The sequence below is a fragment of the Gymnodraco acuticeps genome, unplaced genomic scaffold (genome assembly GCF_902827175.1).
Source record: "Gymnodraco acuticeps unplaced genomic scaffold, fGymAcu1.1, whole genome shotgun sequence".
NCBI lineage: Eukaryota > Metazoa > Chordata > Actinopteri > Perciformes > Bathydraconidae > Gymnodraco > Gymnodraco acuticeps.
In genome coordinates this window covers 62669-82831 of record NW_022992105.1, presented here as the reverse complement: position 1 = coordinate 82831, position 20163 = coordinate 62669, and the positions used below count along the sequence as shown (strand labels likewise).

General features: G+C 43.1%; 1 protein-coding gene across 2 annotated transcripts; it reads left to right on the top strand.

Annotated features, from left to right (window-relative positions):
• The first annotated feature begins 1001 nt into the window (after positions 1-1001).
• LOC117537697 (guanine nucleotide-binding protein G(q) subunit alpha-like) lies at positions 1002-19573 on the top strand. Of its 2 annotated transcripts, none has more exons than XM_034203013.1 (8): positions 1002-1343; positions 1542-1679; positions 3847-4031; positions 11566-11720; positions 12552-12680; positions 15470-15599; positions 16420-16573; positions 19284-19573. In XM_034203013.1, exons 2-8 carry the CDS (start codon positions 1544-1546, stop codon positions 19472-19474), a joined length of 1080 nt encoding a protein of 359 aa, XP_034058904.1. In that variant the 5' UTR covers positions 1002-1343; positions 1542-1543; the 3' UTR covers positions 19475-19573. The 2 variants fall into 2 exon arrangements, with proteins under 2 accessions (XP_034058904.1, XP_034058903.1); XM_034203012.1 differs by having other exon boundaries at positions 1003-1343; positions 1522-1679.
• The last annotated feature ends 590 nt before the right edge of the window (positions 19574-20163 follow it).

The following is a 20163-nucleotide window of genomic DNA, read 5'->3' as shown; positions in this document are numbered from 1 at the left end:
GTAAATAAAGTCTGTCACAGTTCTGCAGAGTGGCTCTACTTTCTGCTCAGAGGTGTAAAGTAACTAGCATTTGCCAAGTACTGTATTTAAGTTAGATTTAGAGGTACTTGAGAATTATAATTGTATGCTACTGTGTACTTCTACTCCACTACAGTTCAGAGGTACATGGTGTACTCTTACTCCACTAAATGTATGTAATACCTTTAGTTACTTCACAGATGTGGATGAATGATGTGAAATATAATCAAGTGTTGAATCAGACTTTAGTTCCACCTGGAGTAAATCCACCAGCTACCCTGCAGTATACAAAGTCATTCAAACTAGCTGCACCTTTACCAGCTTTGAGAACACTTTCATGATCAATCATTATAAAACAAATCATATATATTATTCTGAAATGGACCAATCTGCACAATCACTACTTTTACTGTCGCTACTTTCACTATATTTTGATGAGAATACTTTTCTACTTTTACTTGAGGAACATTTTGAATGCAGTACTTTTACTGTAACTGAGTATTCCTACACTCTGGTACTTCTACTTTGACTCAAGTACAAGACCTGAGTACTTCTACTTTTACTCAAGTACAAGATCTGAGTACTTCTACTTTTACTCAAGTACAAGATCTGAGTACTTCTACTTTTACTCAAGTACAAGATCTGAGTACTTCTACTTTTACTCAAGTACAAGATCTGAGTACTTCTACTTTTACTCAAGTACAATATCTGAGTACTTCTACTTTTACTCAAGTACAAGATCTGAGTACTTCTACTTTTACTCAAGTACCAGATCTGAGTACTTCTACTTTTACTCAAGTACCAGATTTGAGTACTTCTACTTTTACTCAAGTACCAGATCTGAGTACTTCTACTTTTACTCAAGTACCAGATCTGAGTACTTCTCCTCCTCTGTGTCTTCATAAGAAATCTGCCTGGTTGTAATTTGGTTTCCGGTGAGTTGTGTCAGCCTGTCCAATGCATCCGCAGTCTAGCACCGGAAATTAGTTCCCATAATGTAATAGTGCAGCTCCCACACGGCTTCCCATCAGATCAGCCCTCTGTCAGTCACATGGTGCTCTGTTGTTTCTGTTTTTTCACACACAATAGAGGACGGCAAACTGCACGCTAAAGGAAGATCACTCCAAGATTTATCTCCATCCACTGAAAAACAACCGTTGCATCTTTTCTGACTCTGGAAACGGGCTTTTAGCGCATGTTCGCCTTGTTTTGCAGCGCTATGAAGTGAAACTCCGCCATATTCACCGCACCACGCCCGGAGAACAGCCTCTGCTTCTTAAGTTGTTTGCACAAACTTTACTTCCTCATCACAAGAGAGAAACAAGGTAACACTAACATCCTTTTAGTCTTAATCGCTTCCTGAGATGTTCTTAAAGCTTGTTTCCAGATAGATCTGCAGTTTTTACGCACAGCCGCTGGTGGAGGGTTAATGGGAATGTGGGGACTTTGGGGTGTTCAATTTCTTCTGTAACCGACATTGTGAGTGTGTGTGCGCCCGGGAAGGTGCAATTTTCCCCCGGTAGAGATGACTCTGAGCTCGGTGGGGGCCTGCTGCCTCAGCCCGGAGGCCAAAGAGGCGAGGCGGATCAACGACGAGATCGAGAGGCAGCTGCGCCGGGACGAGAGGGACTCCAGGCGGGAGTACAAGCTGCTGCTGCTTGGTGAGGACCGGGGGACGGGTTTATCAATTACTTTTATTATAGTGCGAGAAGAAGTTTACAGATACTCTAATTAAGTAGAAATGCATGGTCTTAAAAAGTACTGATATGTTTTGCTTAAGGAAAAGTAGCAATACTACATTTTAGTAATATAGTAAAAGTCCTGCATTCAAAATGTTACTTTACTAAAAGTACTCAGATCTTGTACTTGAGTAAAATTAGAAGTACCAGAGTGTAGGAATACTCTGTTAAAGTAAAAGTCCTGCATTCAAAATGTTACTCAAGTAAAAGTAGAAAAGTATTCTCATCAAAATATAGTGAAAGTAGCGACAGTAAAAGTAGTCGTTGTGCAGATTGGTCCATTTCAGAATAAAACATGATATGTTTTATAATGATTGATCATTAAAGTGTTCTCAAAGCTCAAAACTGTACACCTCTGCTATGGTCTTACAAGTAAAAGCCTCTGAAACCAGAGCCCAGTCTGATCTGATTGGTTAGCTGGCTGGCTCAGTTGTGATTGGTCAACCGCTTAGAGATGTCCCGCCTCCTTAGCCTATCATGTACAATGTGTTGGAGCGCTAGCCAATAGAAGTGGGAGTGTTACACAGTGATGTCACCATCTTCCGGAAGTAAACAAAGGAGTCCAATGGAGGCCTTTCAGCATTGATAGCTTGTTAGCATGAATGAACCACAAACTACAGAGGGATTCTTGTATATGGCATCAATTTATTGCCGTGTTTTTATTTATTTTTTATTTTCCCATTGTTGGCCTGAGTGTGAAGAAGTTTAACGTCTGGCGTTCTTCTTATTTTAGCGCCCTGTGGGTCTGTTTTTATTCTTCAACTCAAGTTTTATAAACAACATTCTGTCATCCCACCAGTGCTGCCAGTAAAATGCTAATGACAACAATGTGCAGCATTTCCTCCTGTAGCTGACCTCGTTATAATGAAATCATTTACTGGCAACAGTTAGAAACACGGAGTAAAATCATGAGCGTATCTTTAAATCCATAAATAATGCTGGACAGTTTTAAGGGTTTACACATGATATGATTTATTGAAATATATGATATGGAGCACAGGGTTAAAATGTAAGAATGTTGATAGACGTGTGAAGAAGCTACACATCGGACTTTTGACCCTAAAGGAGTGGTGATTCATTCTGTTAATCATTTCAGAAAGAGAAATATCCACCACACCTTAAAGATACTCTGTGTTGATGCATCTTCTGTCAAGTAACACAAATCAAATATGGCCCTCTAAAGATAATAAAGCAAGCATACATTTATGAACTAGCTCGCAGGCTTCGCCCCATTTACCAGTTACTTTGAAGATGGAGATTTTTTACAAACGAAATGATCCATACATTACATGATGCTCTGATCTTCAGTAGTAGTGGTACCATCGTTTAGAAATACTTTGTTACAAGTAAAAGCCCTTATAGAATTATTTTGCACAACGGTCCAGTTGCACGTCGAGTTCAGAATATATATATTATTGTAATGAATTATTTATGCATTAATGTGTTCATCACTTTAATGCTGCAGCTGCAAAGTGGAGCTTGATTTATAGCAGCTTTTTGTTTTATTTGTGCATGTCTGTTCAGTGATAACCTGCTGTATTAAAGCTTCATTAAAACAATGTTCAGGGGCCCTATTATGCTTTCTGGGGGTTTTCCTTCCCTGTTGTGTGCACTCTAGAAAGACAAGGTAAACTTAACTAATGTGCATTTAAAAAAAGAGGAATAGTTTTGACGAAAAGGTACCGTGGGGTCAGATTGGAATTTCCCAAAGGGGGGTTAGTTTAGCATGACACACTTGACATAACTAAAGGATACGTTAAACAAGAAAGTAGAAAGAAAGTGAGGTCATGGAAAACAATTTCTGCTAAAAGGTTAGCAATGACTGAGAGTCAGAGCTAACCATTTCAGATGTGTGTATCTCACTGTCACTTTGTTACTCATGTTTTATTAGCTTTGATTTTAAATGAGTGTTTTTAAATGCCATTTAATAATATGCTTCTTATTGTCTTTTATTTTTGGAAAGCACTTTGAATTGCCTTGTGTTGAAAGGTGCTCTATAAATAAACTTGCCTTGCATGTAAATGGTCTGCAGAGGCTAAAATCCCTGTGTTTCTTGTGTGTGTGTGTGTGCGTGTGTGTGTGTGTGTAGGGACTGGTGAGAGTGGGAAGAGCACCTTCATAAAGCAGATGAGGATCATCCACGGCCGGGGCTACAGTGATGAGGACAAGAGAGGGTTCTCCAGGCTGGTTCACCAGAACATCTTCACTGCCATGCAGGCCATGGTCCAGGCGATGGAGGCCCTGCAGATCCCCTACACACACACACACAACCAGGTAACACACACACACACAACCAGGTAACACACACACACAACCGGATACACACACACGATCAGGTACGCACACACACACACAACCGGATACACACACACGACCAGGTACACACACACAACCAGGTAACACACACACACAACCGGATACACACACACGACCAGGTACCCACACACACACAACCAGGTAACACACACACACAACCGGATACACACACACGACCAGGTACGCACACACACATAACCGGATACACACACACAACCAGGTAACACACACACACAACCGGATACACACACACGACCAGGTACGCACACACACACACACACACACACACACACACACAACCAGGTAACACACACACACACAACCGGATACACACACACGACCAGGTACACACACACACAACTGGATACACACACAACCAGGTAACACACACACACACACAACTGGATACACACACACAACCAGACACACACACAAAACCAGGTAACACACACACACAACCGGATACACACACACGACCAGGTACACACACACACACACACAAGCAGGTACACACACATGCACACACACACAAGCAGGTACACACACACACACACACACACACACACACACACACACACACACAACCAAGTAACACATACACACAACCAGGTAACACACACACATAAACAACCAGGTACTACACACACACACAGACAACCAGGTACTAAACACACACAGACACACAACCAGGTACTACACACACACAGACACACAACCAGGTACTACACACACACAGACAACCAGGTACTACACACACACAGACACACAACCAGGTACTACACACACACAGACAACCAGGTACTAAACACACACATACACACAACCAGGTACTACACACACACACAACCAGGTACCACACACACACACACACATACACACACACACACACACACACACACACACACACACACACAGAAACAACCAGGTATTACTACAATAGAAAAATAAAAAGAAAGACAAATAAGTACATGGCTATTAATGAGTAGCAGCAAATATATTAGTGTTGAGACGGATCATAGTTTCAAACAAAGGTCATGTGAGGGCAAAGTGAAAACTCATTCTTATCTCTTTTTGTTGTTGATGCACACACTGTCCAACAATAGCATGCTTCACTGTCTCACACACACACACACACACACACACACACACACACACACACACACACACACACACACACACACACACAGCCTGCAGTGTATCAGGCTGAAGCACTTCTGGTAAACTGCGCCTCTGTTTAGTTTTGCAATCCTGTCTCCTTGTGTTTTGGGGAGAGCACACACTGTGACTCTGAGGCGTGTGAGGACAGGTGACGAGACGCAGAAGAAGGAGAAGGAGAAGAAATTCCCGTTAATCATCGAGTGACTCACCGGAATCCCAACCGTAAAGAATTATTAATCACATAAATCTTAGTTAGAGAGTTTCCAGGTAAGGAGTAAGAAGAGTCCACTTCCTTTGAACTGGGGGGGAGGGGGTCATGTGACGTTTGGCAGCATTAACCATGTCTGAGTCAGCATGTGTTTCCCCTACCATTGCATTTATTTATTTAAAGGTGGGGTAGGTAATTCACTTCAGCAACACTTTTTGTTATATTCCATGGAATGCTCTTAACATCCCGATAGCAATGAATACATGAAGTGCTTTGACAATAAATACATACAAAAAGGTCATCAGTGGAAGCCGTGGCGCTGTAAAAAGCTCGACCAATCATCTGAGCCGGCTAAAGTAACTGGATGGCCTACCTGCCTGTCAGCCTTCCATCTGTGCACAAACTCATCTCGTGCCCTCATTGGTCATGTGCGCGTTCGTGTGTGTTGGAGGAGGGGCTCTGTAAGGAAGGGGCAGATATTTTCCAGTTGTGTATTTTCAAATTCTAGCGCACTCGAGCTGGTTTCTCCAAAGTTACCTACCCAACCTTTAAACATGCACACAAAGGAAAAGGGCATTTGAGGGTATAGCTTCCCACAGAAATGATGCGTTTCTTCATTTTGACATGTATATCTGTTTCTCTTGTTGTTCCTTTTGCTTTTCATTTATATCTGGCGTCACGATTAAAGAAAGTATATACGTTGTTAATCGGATATAAATGAGAGCAAATGGGGTAAACTGGATAGATTTTGAATTCCAAGAAGACACAAGACATCACTTTGTAAAGTCAGGAACACAAAGCAGCCTTTGTGTTTTCCTTTCAGCTCCAGTGTCTGTGAATGCACAGGAAGGGGGAAAGGGGGCTCTTATTTCATGACTAATCTTCCAGTTAAGTTTGTTTGAGCTTTATTTATTATATGATGCATGGAGGATGTTGTTGTTTGGGAATAAACAGCGAACCAATCAGTCATTCTTCGATTTATCAACCAACCACATCAGAGTTAGGCCCCAGCCACACGAGGTCAATAACGCAAACGGACCGCAATCGTTATCAAAAAAGTCTTCCTACCACAGGCACGAGAAACGTGTACGTTCACACGAGACCGCTCGAAAGCGCTGGAGACGCTGTAGTACATATGCCAGGCCTGTAAGTGGCGCTGTAGTCCTGCCCAGTGCTTGAATTGGAATTAAAAAGGTGCCAGTACTCTAAAATCAGCAACTTTTTCAAGTCAATTTTATATATACAGCCCACAAACAAGAATTTGGCTACTATAATGCTGGTGGGTTTGTCTCTTTACTACTGTATATTTTAGAAAGGTTCACTGTACTTAACATTTTTTACGATAGGCAGCGGATATGGCTAAAGCTCAGTAAGGTCAATATTAACTGAAAATATAGCAATCAAAGTCTAGATCTTCTGCTGAAGACACATGAAGCAGAGACCTTTCAGGTGAGAGCCCCTCTGGTGGTGTTCAACATTAATGACAAGGAAACAAAGCTCTGGTCAGAAGCATTTTTTATAAAAAGCTTTAACAAAATTAAGTATTTCTGTACATTTTGAATGCAATCTAACTTTCCAACTCAGAAAACGAAAAACGAAAAAGTGCCAAAAGTCTTCTCACATGGCTGAGCTGCTTTGCAATATACTTCACCACTGAAGAATACAAATATGTATAAAGTAAACTATGATGCAATCTAACTTTCCAACTCAGAAAAATGATAAAGAGCATGAACAAAGAACATGTAAAAACAAATGCAAAATTTGCACAATCTAAAATGAGAAACTGTAACTGCAAGTAACAAAGTCTGAGCCATGGTAAAGAGTTACATTGAACACCAAGCTGATCAGATAACTCCCTGGTTGGTCTGAAGTCCTTCTATCTCCAGGATCTGTACAAATCGGCACATTATGCCAAAAGTCTTCTCACTGGGTGAGCTGCTTTGCAATATACTTCACATTGTTAGAAAAGGCTCCAGAAGGCCTTGGGGACATCAGTATCAGGGGCTGGAGCTGGACAGGCTCTTTCATCAGCACTTCTCCTTCCCTTTGCCAGCCAGGACCTCACATACTGTTCCGGATTGAACTGTCCTAGTGATGGTCCATTACATTTAATGAAAACCAGGCTGGACAGTCGGCTGACAGAGAGAGCATTCCTTTTTGCAGTAAGGATATTGTTCATGCAGCTGAATGCCCGCTCACACTCACTAGTGGAGACAGCGATGGTTCGGACTGCTTTCAGTAGAGGCTCCATGGCAGCAGGTGTACGGGATGCCCTGGTTTCCTTGTATTCGCGAAAGCCCTGAACAGTCTCTCTTCTGTCCACTTTCAGCACTTCGCACAAACGTAGCACCTCTACGTCCCCATACTGTACGTCTAACTCCTCTTCAGGCCAACTTCCAGGATGGATAACTTTCATGTCCTGGATTAGCTGATTGTCCCGGGCCTCCCGGCCATGTAATGGGATTTCTCTTGTGCTGACATGAGAGGAGGTTGTGGAAGTCATTCTGTGTCTCAGATTCTCTACCATACTGCGGAAAAACTGACCTGCATGAATCTGTACAAGCCTGCCATTCTCACGCAGGGCAACACCCTTGAAGGACTTCTCAGCTAGAGCTGTATGAACTGTAGTCATGTGTGGGCCAGGCATGGTGACCATGGATTCAAAAACTCGTATTTCTCGAGTTAAGAGCCTATCTGCTGTAGGCAGTGTCATCTCTCTTTTTTGGAGTTGCCGAGAGAGGTCGCTGAGCTCTGTGAGCGCATCGTACATCAGTCCCAGATTGCTGACAAACGTTGCAGATGTGAGCACATCATCCAGGCCCTTGTACTTTGCTCTGTCTCTGGAATCCCTGCTCGTGTCGTTTTGCAGCATTGTGAAGTGATCATGAAGCACTCGGGTAGTTTTCCCAGACTGCTCTGACGCTCCTTTCACTTGAAGCCACCCAGCGGATGGACAAAACACGCCCTATCACCAGGAGACGCTGTCCGACTGCTTGCGCACACTGCGCTAACTGCCTCTGATTTTTGGGGGAGGCATGGAACAAGGAATAGAGTTTGTCAAAAAAGATCTGGAAATGATTGAGCCCTGAGACCTCCTTTACCACATCCCCAACTGCCAGCTCTAGACAATGATTGGAGCAGTGCCACACAAACAGGCTTGGGAATTTACTACACAACTGGGTAGCAACGCCTGTTCTCTTCCCTAGCATGACTGAAGCCCCATCACATGCAAAAGAAACGAAACACTGACCTAAAAAGTCCTCGTTAAAATCTCTTCCAAGACACTCCATTAACGCCTTTGTGATGTCATCAGCCGTTGTTCCATCCAACTCGATCAGCTCCCAAAAAAACGTTTCGGGCTCAGCATCAGCTAATGCTGAGCGTAGACACACAACAAGCACCGTTTTACCACTAATAGTGGTAGATTCATCGACCAAAACACAGAGTTTTCTTTGGTTTTCTGTAATGTCTTTTGCCATTTTTTTTCTTCAGCTGAGCTATGTGGTCGATGATTTCGCCACAGGTTTTATTGGAGAGCAAAACCCTGCCCACGTTCAGCTCATTCAGTTTCTGTACATTCAAATCAATTGGCATGTCTGTGAATGGCCGGCTATGTTTGCCAATTTTATATGCCGTTCGAAAAACTCTGATAGTGGTGTCTAATTCAGATTTATGCATAGACTGCACTTGATGTTGAATAGTTTCACGTGAAGCAGATGTAAGGATGTCAGCAGCTTTTACATGGGCTTGTGATTCTTTATGTTCTTTGATTTTTTTTCTCAGGCTAGCTGTTGTTTGCCCTTGTCAACACCGAAATGAGACACTGCACACTCACCCCATTCAGTTGACAGTTTCAGTCCTTGTCCAGTGTGTATTCCCAAAGATTTGAAATCTCTGCATATCCGACATCCTAGCTTCTTATCTTTAAGAAGGAGCCATGCATTGGTCTTGCAAAAATATTGCACCTGGTCCGTTGTCCAGCAGTCAGGTGCATCGCTTTGCCCGGTGTTGGTGGTGGCAGTTGCGCCAGCAGCAGCTAACGTTAGAGGCTCTGGAGGAGGCGGCGGAGCTAGTGCTAATGCTAATGCACTAGAACTTGGAGCAGGAGGATCAACCAAAGAAAGCTCCCCATCAGACACAATTTCCAACACAGGCACAGCATTCTCTGTATTTGAAGTTTCTTCCGGCGACAACCGCTGTCTTTTTGCACTTTTATTAATCCACGCCAACATTTTAGAAATGCTAATTTGTGACGTGACTTGCTTTACTTCTCTCGGGGGCGTGCCTGCTCTGTTCTATCACTCTACATAGCCACCCACTGGGTGGGAGTTGCACTGCATAAACACAACACACGTGCATCTAGGTATGTAAATTGTAAAGCATTAAAACATGGTTTTACTAACAGTTTTCAGTATGTTGTTACTTCGGCATTATTATTATTATTATTATTTTGAAACGTGTATTACTATTAAATCACGGTCAAATAGGTTAATTTTGACATAGTCGTTTCCACCACAGTATTTACATGGAGAAGATAAGCCCCGCCCCCTCTCCAGCACGTTTCTGTTTGAATGACAGGAGTAAACAGCTGACAGCCGCTGTGAAACTCCAGCGGTTTAGAGCGATGAGAATGTCCGTTCGGCACCTCATGACGCATCTACTGAGTACCGGGCGGCTTGTATATATATATATGGATGTATAATAAGAACGGCGGGAGAGTGTTGAGTACTGGCACGGTGCATGAGTACCGGAGTACCGCCAGCATGCCGGTACTGAGCAAGAAGTGCCGGTACTCCATGGGTCAGAACCAGAAGTGCCGGTACTGCGTACCGGTGAGTACCGGCCCAATTCCAGCACTGGTCCTGCCACAAAAGCAGCGAAGAAGACTTCCTACGCATGATTGCCCTTCTGTTTATTCTCCGCTCTGGCTCTTTTTCTCCCTCCCCGAGGCAAGCGTTTGCTCCTGCTGTGATTCTCTCCGGTAGTCCACCAGCAGATGACAAACACCCACCTCTCCGCCTCTTCCAAGGGACGAGGGGACCGTGCGGCAGAGTTTCAGTTAGATTTATTTTCGCCGGTCAACATGTCCGTTAAAGTTTTAATCTTCCGGACAAAAATAGAAAAGTGCCGGTCAAAGGTCTTCTTTGTTATTTATTGAGCTTTAAAACAAATGAATAACGACTCTATATAATCGTATAATAATAAAAACCGGAGCCTCTCTTTTCCTCCCCCTCTTCTGATCTCTGAGCAGGAGAGGCGGGGCTATTGCTTCAATGTTATCAGGACATGATCGTATAGGCGTAAACACGGAGCCGTTTGCCCCCCCCAGAGAGTTTCGTCCGCAGATCTACCCACCTAGGGACCTGTTATCGTTTTCTGCGTTTCCATGTCAGCCTCGTGTGGCCGAACCGTCTATCTGATAGTGAACTGTAGCGGATATGACCGTTATCGTCCTCGTGTGGCCGGGGCTTTAGTTTTATGGAAGAGTTTTGGCTACAGGCTGTTGACAAAAAAACTGGTTCTTTTTCTGGAGAAAGCTCCTGTATCTTTTCATAAATGTATGTTTTGCAGAAATAAACAAAGCAATAACTTTATTTCAATCAGGAGAGACTTTGTTTTGATTTAACGATATGTATTTATTGCCAAGAACACACAGATGAATGTAACAGTGTTTGGTGATTAGACCCCGTTGAGCAAAGGTGTGTTTTGGGAGGGGGAAACCGAGCATTAAAGAAACTGGTGGTGGTGAAGGGGTGAAGGGATTGATGGAGAACCGGTCTTGATTTGAGTTGACCCTGGATATGAAGAACAGGAAGTGGAGGAGGGTGGCATCGAGTCACCTGAAATGACAGCTGTCAAGAGGGGAGAGAGGAGATTTAAAGATGTCATGGACAGTCCCCATTAATCAACCGTCACAACAAACGGTAAATGGGGCAGGTTTAGCTAATTTACAATAAACATTAATATGTGAAAAACTGAGATAAGTAAGATATAAGAACACATGTCAAATACTATATTCAAAGTGGAGAGCTGTGGAGGTTTTCCAAAACAAAACCAAAAGTCCTTTTCTGTATAATTGACTCTGAAAGTGTCGAGTCACTAATTGTAGTGTTTTCTTGTGTTCAGGCGAACGCCACTCTGGTGTGCGGGGTGGATGTGGAGCGAGTCACGACTCTTCCTCAGCCGTACGCCGACGCCATCAAGAGTCTGTGGAGCGACGCGGGGATTCAGGAGTGCTACCATCGCAAGAGGGAGTACCAGCTCTCTGACTCCGCCAGATAGTGAGTGAAGGAAAACTCTGAGACTTTACAGAAGAGTTTCCATTTGTTCCTCTGCTTTCGTCTGGTTTAAGGGTGTTGACAAGAGGATTACAAGCTAGAAACACTGTTTACATTCTCACTTAGGGTGAAGTGGTTGGAATATAAACTATTTTCACAATAAATATCACGTAAGTTTACATAAGTAAAACTCCTCAGACTTTACAGATTCAAGATTCAAGGCTTTTATTGTCATTTGTACAAAGCGACAGTGTAGACATGGCAATGAAATTATTCTGACCTGAGCTCCTCCAACAATGCAACATATAATTAAATACAAAGTAGTGCAAGCAGTCTACCTACCTACCTACCTACCTACCTACCTACCTACCTACTAAACGTCATTTTATAATGTGTTTCTGCTGCACTATATCTAAATGCTTTTTAAAAGGCTGTTTTTAAATGTTGTTTTCGTAAAGCACTTTGAATTGCCCCGTTTTGAAGTTACTTTACTATAAAATGCATTTTATTCGTACCATTATTTGCCTTTTTAAAATATCTGTGTTTATTATAACTAACCAGTTTCAAACCAATGCTACGACTGATTAAATACATGTTTTTGGACCATTTAGTTTATATTCAAATTTAGTTTTAGGATATTTAGTCATGCTAAGGTTTTTTTTTAGCTTGTAAATGTTTCTGTATAATACATGAACTCTCCCAGATGTAGTATTAGTAATATACATTTAAAATACTTTCTGTTTAGTGTCTGTAGTCAAAGCTTCAATTTCCCATGATGTCTCATGCTTGTACTGTTTGTGATAAACCTGATTGATTATCCTCGCCTGTCCGCAGCTATCTGGATGAAATGGACCGGATCAGCGACGCCTCTTATCTGCCGACTCAGCAGGATGTTCTGAGGGTCCGGGTGCCGACCACCGGGATCATCGAGTACCCCTTCGACCTGGAGGACGTGGTGTTCAGGTGAGCCATTCATCTCCTTGTTACCAGTAACTACAACAACACTGATTTTGTCGATTTATCATATCTTGATTTACTCAAAATGTAAAGCTGAATACCTCCACAAAGAAATATGCAAAAACTAATAAATAAGTAATTAAATGTAATAAATTAATGATGATATTCAGGGTTTTCTTTCTAGAAAGATATAGTATGAGGTGATACTGTGGCGCTGATCTTGGATATAAGACTGAACAATTGCCGTCTGCCGCCCTATTGGACGCAGTTTTAGACAGAAATATTGTTTTCTGGCATCACTTTAACATGTTACGGGGAAAATCTACATTTTGGTATGAGGGCACACGACACAATTGCCATGACATTTGGTGCCTCTCACGGTACGTCCACACGGCAGCGTGCGTTGAAGCTTGCCGGTGGGCGTGTCTGGCGTGCGACCAACAACCAATCACATTAATCTCCCGCCCCGGACACACAAGCACGCGGTTTGATTGGCTAGAGCTTGTACTGGCATATTATTTGATTGGCTGGCGCTTCCGTCGACGCTTGAAAAGTTTTCTCAACTTTCGAAGCGAGCAACGGAGACAAAGCGACGGACCCACAATGCAGTTCGGCAAAGCGTGACGTCACCCCGTTCAAAGTGAATGGGAAGCGTCGCCGTTGAAGCAACACACGCTGCCGTGTGGACGGGCCGTCAGGATGCATTTGAAACATTTTAGTGATGAATACCTGCAAAATAATGACATTACACAACATCATACCCCTGTTTGTAGCCTGCATAGTGAACATTAGCATTAGCCTTTAGCTCACCCTGCTCAGTACAACCTGCTGACTCTCATCCTGTTTCTCCCTCTGAAGACTTAAGAGCCATTACATCGTGTTAGAGCACAGCTGGACCTTTAATAATTCATTATCAGAGGTCTCGTTCTGCATCACATTTAGACAGTAGTTCATTAGCTCGGTCAAACCAGGACGAGTGTGGAAGATGGTTTTGTTTCTCTAACCCTTATATGAAAGTGTTCATGTATTTTTCTTTATAAGCAGCAGATTAGATTATAAGTCAGTGTCTCTATCTTTATATTTTAATCTAATATGATGCAACTGTCACACATTTCCCCGTGTTTCTGTTCAGAAGATTTGGGAAAACCATAAGGGCTTACTGGATCTACACAGATGTGGCAGGACTCCACCTTTTTAATAAATATTTCTGTCTGGATCCTCAATCCTCAGAGAATGTGTTATTTGCCCCATCTGATAGATTTCCCACACCTTCTGAGTCCATACATTGTATGTTGGGGGGTCAGCTTTTAACCACTTAAGTTTCCGTGTCTGAAAAACGATGGTTGTTACCAGGGACGCGCACAGACATTTGGAGCGGCTATTGCTCTAAACTGGAAAAAGGGCCTCCCAGTTCAATACGCGTTATTCTTATTCTTACCATTCTTTATGAGCGCAGTAACGGTAATTACTTATTTATTTAGTATTCCATAACTTAATAACAGAGATGGTCAAACTGAAGTAGAGACATGGCAGAAATCCTAAAATGAAGCGGGACAGTGAAGTGTTCTCCTGTGAGAGGGCGATCAAGAAAAGAGAGAGAGCGGCCCGTTGAGGAGTTTACAGATGAGAAAGACAGAAGCACAATAACATATTTAGGTGTTTTTATTTTGTAATCAACCGACGGTGTCAAGAGGAAGTAAAATCCCCTGGTTTGTCCCCTATACTCTAACGCCAGGCAGGCATTTGGTTCGATCACCATAGCCATATGAGGCCGGAGGGCATTCCTTTGCTTCCAGCTGTCAGATTGTAAACAAAGTCACGTGACTTGGGGCTGACAAAGTGTGTTTCCCGCAGCGAGACGCTACAATACTAATTGTGGGCTCATCATGTTGATTCGGCCACAATAGAAAAAACAACTCTCGCTCTCTCCAGAGGGGCAGGTCAGACAGAAATGGCAAACGGACTGTTGCCCGGGCAACATTAGCCCGTACCTGTGCACGTCCCTGGTTGTTACCAAGTGGCTGAATAGGACTACAGAAGTTGTCCAGGACGTTGTACGTCATTACACCGAACACGTAAACACTCCTCTAAGTTACTTTGCCCTGTTCTGCTTGAAAGCAAGTCCCTGCCTCCTGCAAACTGTTAAAACTAACGCTTCAACTCGTACCATTTAGAATCTGTGTGTTTGAATATGGATCTTAAGTTGGCGTGACGTTGAAGTCGTGCTGCTGAACTCGCCTGTAGTTCCTTTATAGCATAACGTTAGCATTTTGCTTCTGGACATTAGATTTATGATTGGAAAATTATAAAAGTCGGGTAGACATGTGGAGATTATTCGGATGAACAAAACGTGGTTCATTTTCCACAGACCTTATTTTTTACAATATTCCAAAATCCTATGGAGAAATCCCGTTGCTTTTTTGTCGAGGGAACCAGCAGCTTCCTTCAGGGTGGGCCGACAAAAATACCGTGTGTGTGTGTGTGTGTGTGTGTGTGTGTGTGTGTGTGTGTGTGTGTGTGTGTGTGTGTGTGTGTGTGGGTGTGTGTGTGTGTGTGTGTGTGTGTGTGTGTGTGTGTGTGTGTGTGTGTGTGTGTGTGTGTGTGTGTGTGTGTGTGTGTGTGTGTGTGTGTGTGTGTGTGTGTGTGTGTGTGTGTGTGTGTGTGTGGTGTGTGTGTGTGTGTGTGTGTGTGTGTGTGTGTGTGTGTGTGTGTGTGTTGTGTGTGTGTGTGTGTGTGTGTGTGTGTGTGTGTGTGTGTGTGTGTGTGTGTGTGTGTGTGTGTGTGTGTGTGTATAGGATGGTGGATGTGGGGGGGCAGCGGTCGGAGAGGAGGAAGTGGATTCACTGTTTTGAGGAAGTGACGTCCATCATCTTCCTGGTGGCGCTCAGCGAGTACGACCAGGTGCTGGTGGAGTCCGTCAACGAGGTGAGACCCTTATTACTAATATACAGCCGGGGAAATAATTCAGAGAGCACAGAACAAAAAAATGCGGTTTCTGTGGTTTCACTGTATTTGCCGATAACATGTCTTCCAAATGATAAGAACAAAAAAATATATAATTTAGAGAATATAATTTCATTCATAGAAAACCAGATTAATGGATTTCTTTTTCATCTCTGGCACCATTTTTTTGATTTTAATCTTTTTTTTAAAATTACATTTGTATTTATTTTTATTTTATCCATTTTATCTAATAATATACTTAAGAGTTTCATTTCCAAACTATGCTGTATAGAAGTAAATATAGAGTGCTGCACTCATCTGATCTCTCTCAAATTCAAATTCAGCTTTATTGGCATGACCATAATGACATACAGCATTGAAGGAGTAATTACTATGACAACCAACAACTATACGTGGTTATAGTTAATGCTATGTGGTCGAATTAAATCTGGGGAAACATTGATGAACCTCTCATTCCATTTACTTGTATATAGACTCTTCTTGCATTATTTCTATTTTATTTGAATATAACATTCACTATTTTACCTGTGTTATGATTTATTTGTTCTTTATATATGTTACACTGTTGGAGGAGCCTGTGACTTCAGTTTTTCATTGACATATCTACACTGTAGATCTCTCCTCCACCCTCCTCTGCAGAATAATCCCTGTCCGCCTGCAGGGGGAGCTCTTGAGTCGCTCTGTTCTGCACCCCTCACTGATGACATTACACACACATTGAATTAGCTCAATCAGTATTTTGTGCATGTGTTCAGTTGTTTTGTTGTGTGTTTGCTCGTAGAACCGCATGGAGGAGAGCATGGCGTTGTTCCGCACCATCATCAACTACAAGTGGTTCCACCGCTCCTCCGTCATGCTGTTCCTCAACAAGATCGACCTGCTGGAGGACAAGATCATGTACTCTCACCTGGTCGACTACTTCCCCGAGTATGACGGTAAGAGTATTTGATGTGTTTCAATGAAATTCCCTTTTTAATTTGATTCTCTAAACTACTGACACATTTATTCATTATAAATAGAAGTATTGTCACTTTAGGATCTAACCACATATCATATCATATCATGCCATCGCCCCCCAATACCTGTCTGACCTTCTCCGCTACCACACTCCATCCCGGAAGCTAAGATCATCTGGACAGGATCTCCTCTCCACCCCCCGCACCAGGTTGCGGACTTTTGGTGACAGAGCCTTCAGTGTGACATCCCCCACCCTCTGGAACTCTCTCCCCCCGAAATCCGCAGCGCCCCAACCCTGGACATTTTCAAAAAAGCCCTCAAAACGCACCTTTTTACCAAGGCTTTCGCCACTGTATAGTTAGTTTAATAGGTTTATTTTTCCGCTACTTCCCCCCCCACCCCCTTAACCTGTCTGCCTTTTTTCCCCTACTCCCCCCCCCCCCTACCCGACTTGTAAAGCGACCTTGGGTTTCCTGAAAGGCGCTATAAAAATATTATATATTATTATTATTATTATTATATAAATATTCAAACTAGATTAACGGACATCTTTCATCACTTGCACTATTTTATTATTTTATTTTATGTAGAAGAAATTCATAAAAGATGTGCCTCTGAAACTACACTGTGTCGTCCTTGTATTTTAGGGAATGAGGCCTTGAAAAGTCCTTCAATTTGATATTTAAGGAGCTGTAGTTCCTTTATAGCCCAACATTAGCCGCCTTTAGCTTAGCGGTGGTGACGTGAAGTCATGTGACCGTGCTGTAGTTCCTTTTATAGCCCAACATTAGCCGCCTTTAGCTTAGCGGTGGTGACGTGAAGTCATGTGACCGTGCTGTAGTTCCTTTACAGCCCAACATTAGCCGCCTTTAGCTTAGCGGTGGTGACGTGAAGTCATGTGATCGTGCTGTAGTTCCTTTATAGCCCAACATTAGCCGCCTTTAGCTTAGCGGTGGTGACGTGAAGTCATGTGACCGTGCTGTAGTTCCTTTACAGCCCAACATTAGCCGCCTTTAGCTTAGCAGTGGTGACGTGAAGTCATGTGACCGTGCTGTTGTTCCTTTATAGCCCAACATTAGCCAGCTTTAGCTTAGCGGTGGTGAGGTGAAGTCATGTGACCGTGCTGTAGTTCCTTTATAGCCCAACATTAGCCGCCTTTAGCTTAGCGGTGGTGAGGTGAAGTCATGTGACCGTGCTGTAGTTCCTTTATAGCCCAACATTAGCCACCTTTAGCTTAGCGGTGGTGACATGAAGTCATGTGACCATGCTGTAGTTCCTTTATAGCCTAACATTAGCCGCCTTTAGCTTAGCGGTGGTGAGGTGAAGTCATGTGACGTGCTGTAGTTCCTTTATAGCCCAACATTAGCCACCTTTAGCTTAGCGGTGGTGAGGTGAAGTCATGTGACGTGCTGTAGTTCCTTTATAGCCCAACATTAGCCAGCTTTAGCTTAGCGGTGGTGACGTGAAGTCATGTGACCGTGCTGTAGTTCCTTTTATAGCCCAACATTAGCCGCCTTTAGCTTAGCGGTGGTGACGTGAAGTCATGTGACCGTGCTGTAGTTCCTTTACAGCCCAACATTAGCCGCCTTTAGCTTAGCGGTGGTGACGTGAAGTCATGTGATCGTGCTGTAGTTCCTTTATAGCCCAACATTAGCCGCCTTTAGCTTAGCGGTGGTGACGTGAAGTCATGTGACCGTGCTGTAGTTCCTTTACAGCCTAACATTAGCCGCCTTTAGCTTAGCGGTGGTGACGTGAAGTCATGTGACCGTGCTGTTGTTCCTTTATAGCCCAACATTAGCCAGCTTTAGCTTAGCGGTGGTGAGGTGAAGTCATGTGACCGTGCTGTTGTTCCTTTATAGCCCAACATTAGCCAGCTTTAGCTTAGCGGTGGTGAGGTGAAGTCATGTGACCGTGCTGTAGTTCCTTTATAGTCCAACATTAGCCGCCTTTAGCTTAGCGGTGGTGAGGTGAAGTCATGTGACGTGCTGTAGTTCCTTTATAGCCCAACATTAGCCAGCTTTAGCTTAGCGGTGGTGACATGAAGTCATGTGACCATGCTGTAGTTCCTTTATAGCCTAACATTAGCCGCCTTTAGCTTAGCGGTGGTGAGGTGAAGTCATGTGACCGTGCTGTAGTTCCTTTATAGCCCAACATTAGCCACCTTTAGCTTAGCGGTGGTGAGGTGAAGTCATGTGACGTGCTGTAGTTCCTTTATAGCCCAACATTAGCCACCTTTAGCTTAGCGGTGGTGACGTGAAGTCATGTGACGTGCTGTAGTTACTTTATAGCCCAACATTAGCCACCTTTAGCTTAGCGGTGGTGAGGTGAAGTCATGTGACCGTGCTGTAGTTCCTTTATAGCCCAATATTCGATTTTTATTTCAGAAATCATAAAGTGATGTTAACATGTGGAGATTATCCTGCTGAACAAAACGTGTACATATCATAAATGAGAGATAATAATCCAATGGAAATATCCAATTGGCTTTTTGCGGAGGGAGCGCCGGCCTAACAAAAATACGTCATTACTTTACCAATCTTTAGAAAATAATCAAAGGTGTGTCTTATTGCTTTTGGATGTACCTTTTCTTCTTTGTGTTATTCCCTCTTTCAAAACCTCTAGCTGCTGTTATACTCTTGCGCTTTATTGATAGACTTTTATCTACACTTTTCTGTCTCTTCCCACCAGGTCCTCAACGGGATGTGAAAGCGGGGAAAGAATTCATCTTAAATATGTTTGTCAGTCTCAATCCGAACGAGAAGAAAGTCATCTACTCCCACTGCACCTGCGCCACAGACACAAACAACATTCGATTTGTCTTCAGAGCGGTGAAGGACTACATCTTGCAAATCAACCTGGAAGTCTACAACCTGGTGTAAACGCTATAATTCAATCTGCTTTCGTACAGCCTGCTGCGAGCTCTGCAAACTCCTGCTGCTGCCGAACACTATAATCCACAACAGGAAAACTGAGAAGCCGCAGAGCACGCCGCCAAACGACTGTACTACTGATGTATTTCAAATGTCCCCTGTTAGGCTCTTTCAGAATGGATGTCTGCAGCTATAATGAAGTGTGTCCTGACAATTAAAGTGCTGCCTTAGTGAGCAGTCTATTATAGTGTGCACTCTGAAATATATGGAGCTCTTTGAGAGGAGAAAAAAGTATTTCCATGGCCTCAAAAAGCCTCCGAGGACTTGAGATGGGTCTCTCCTTCAGGGAACACGAGACTCTGCAAGCAGCACCTCTCACCACTAACCCCAGTTTATTTCTTTTTAACTTAAAAACTGTTAAATACTCTAAACGTTTAGATGTGTCGAAACCTAATGGGTAATAATTAACACTAAAGTACGGTGGCCGAGAGGTACGAACGCGCTTCAACGGCACATCATATTTACATTAGAAGTAACACGCTAAGGCTTTAGAAACAATGCAAGTAAAAAATACACATGCGCAGCGTTTACTAAAATGTGCAAATACGAAACGCTGCAAGAAGCCCAAACCAGGGGACCAGGGGACACTAAAAAGTGACGCACACAGCTGGGAGACCAGGGGACACTAAAGAGTGACG

What these genes read in the sequence shown, in the direction of transcription:
- LOC117537697 (XM_034203013.1), top strand. Translation starts at nt 1,544, where the DNA reads ATGACTCTGAGCTCGGTGGGGGCCTGCTGCCTCAGCCCGGAGGCCAAA. An exon ending in ACACACACACACACAACCAG is followed by an intron (nt 4,032 to 11,565) that starts GTAACACACACA and finishes TCTTGTGTTCAG; the next exon opens with GCGAACGCCACTCTGGTGTG. An exon ending in TGGTGGAGTCCGTCAACGAG is followed by an intron (nt 15,600 to 16,419) that starts GTGAGACCCTTA and finishes GTTTGCTCGTAG; the next exon opens with AACCGCATGGAGGAGAGCAT.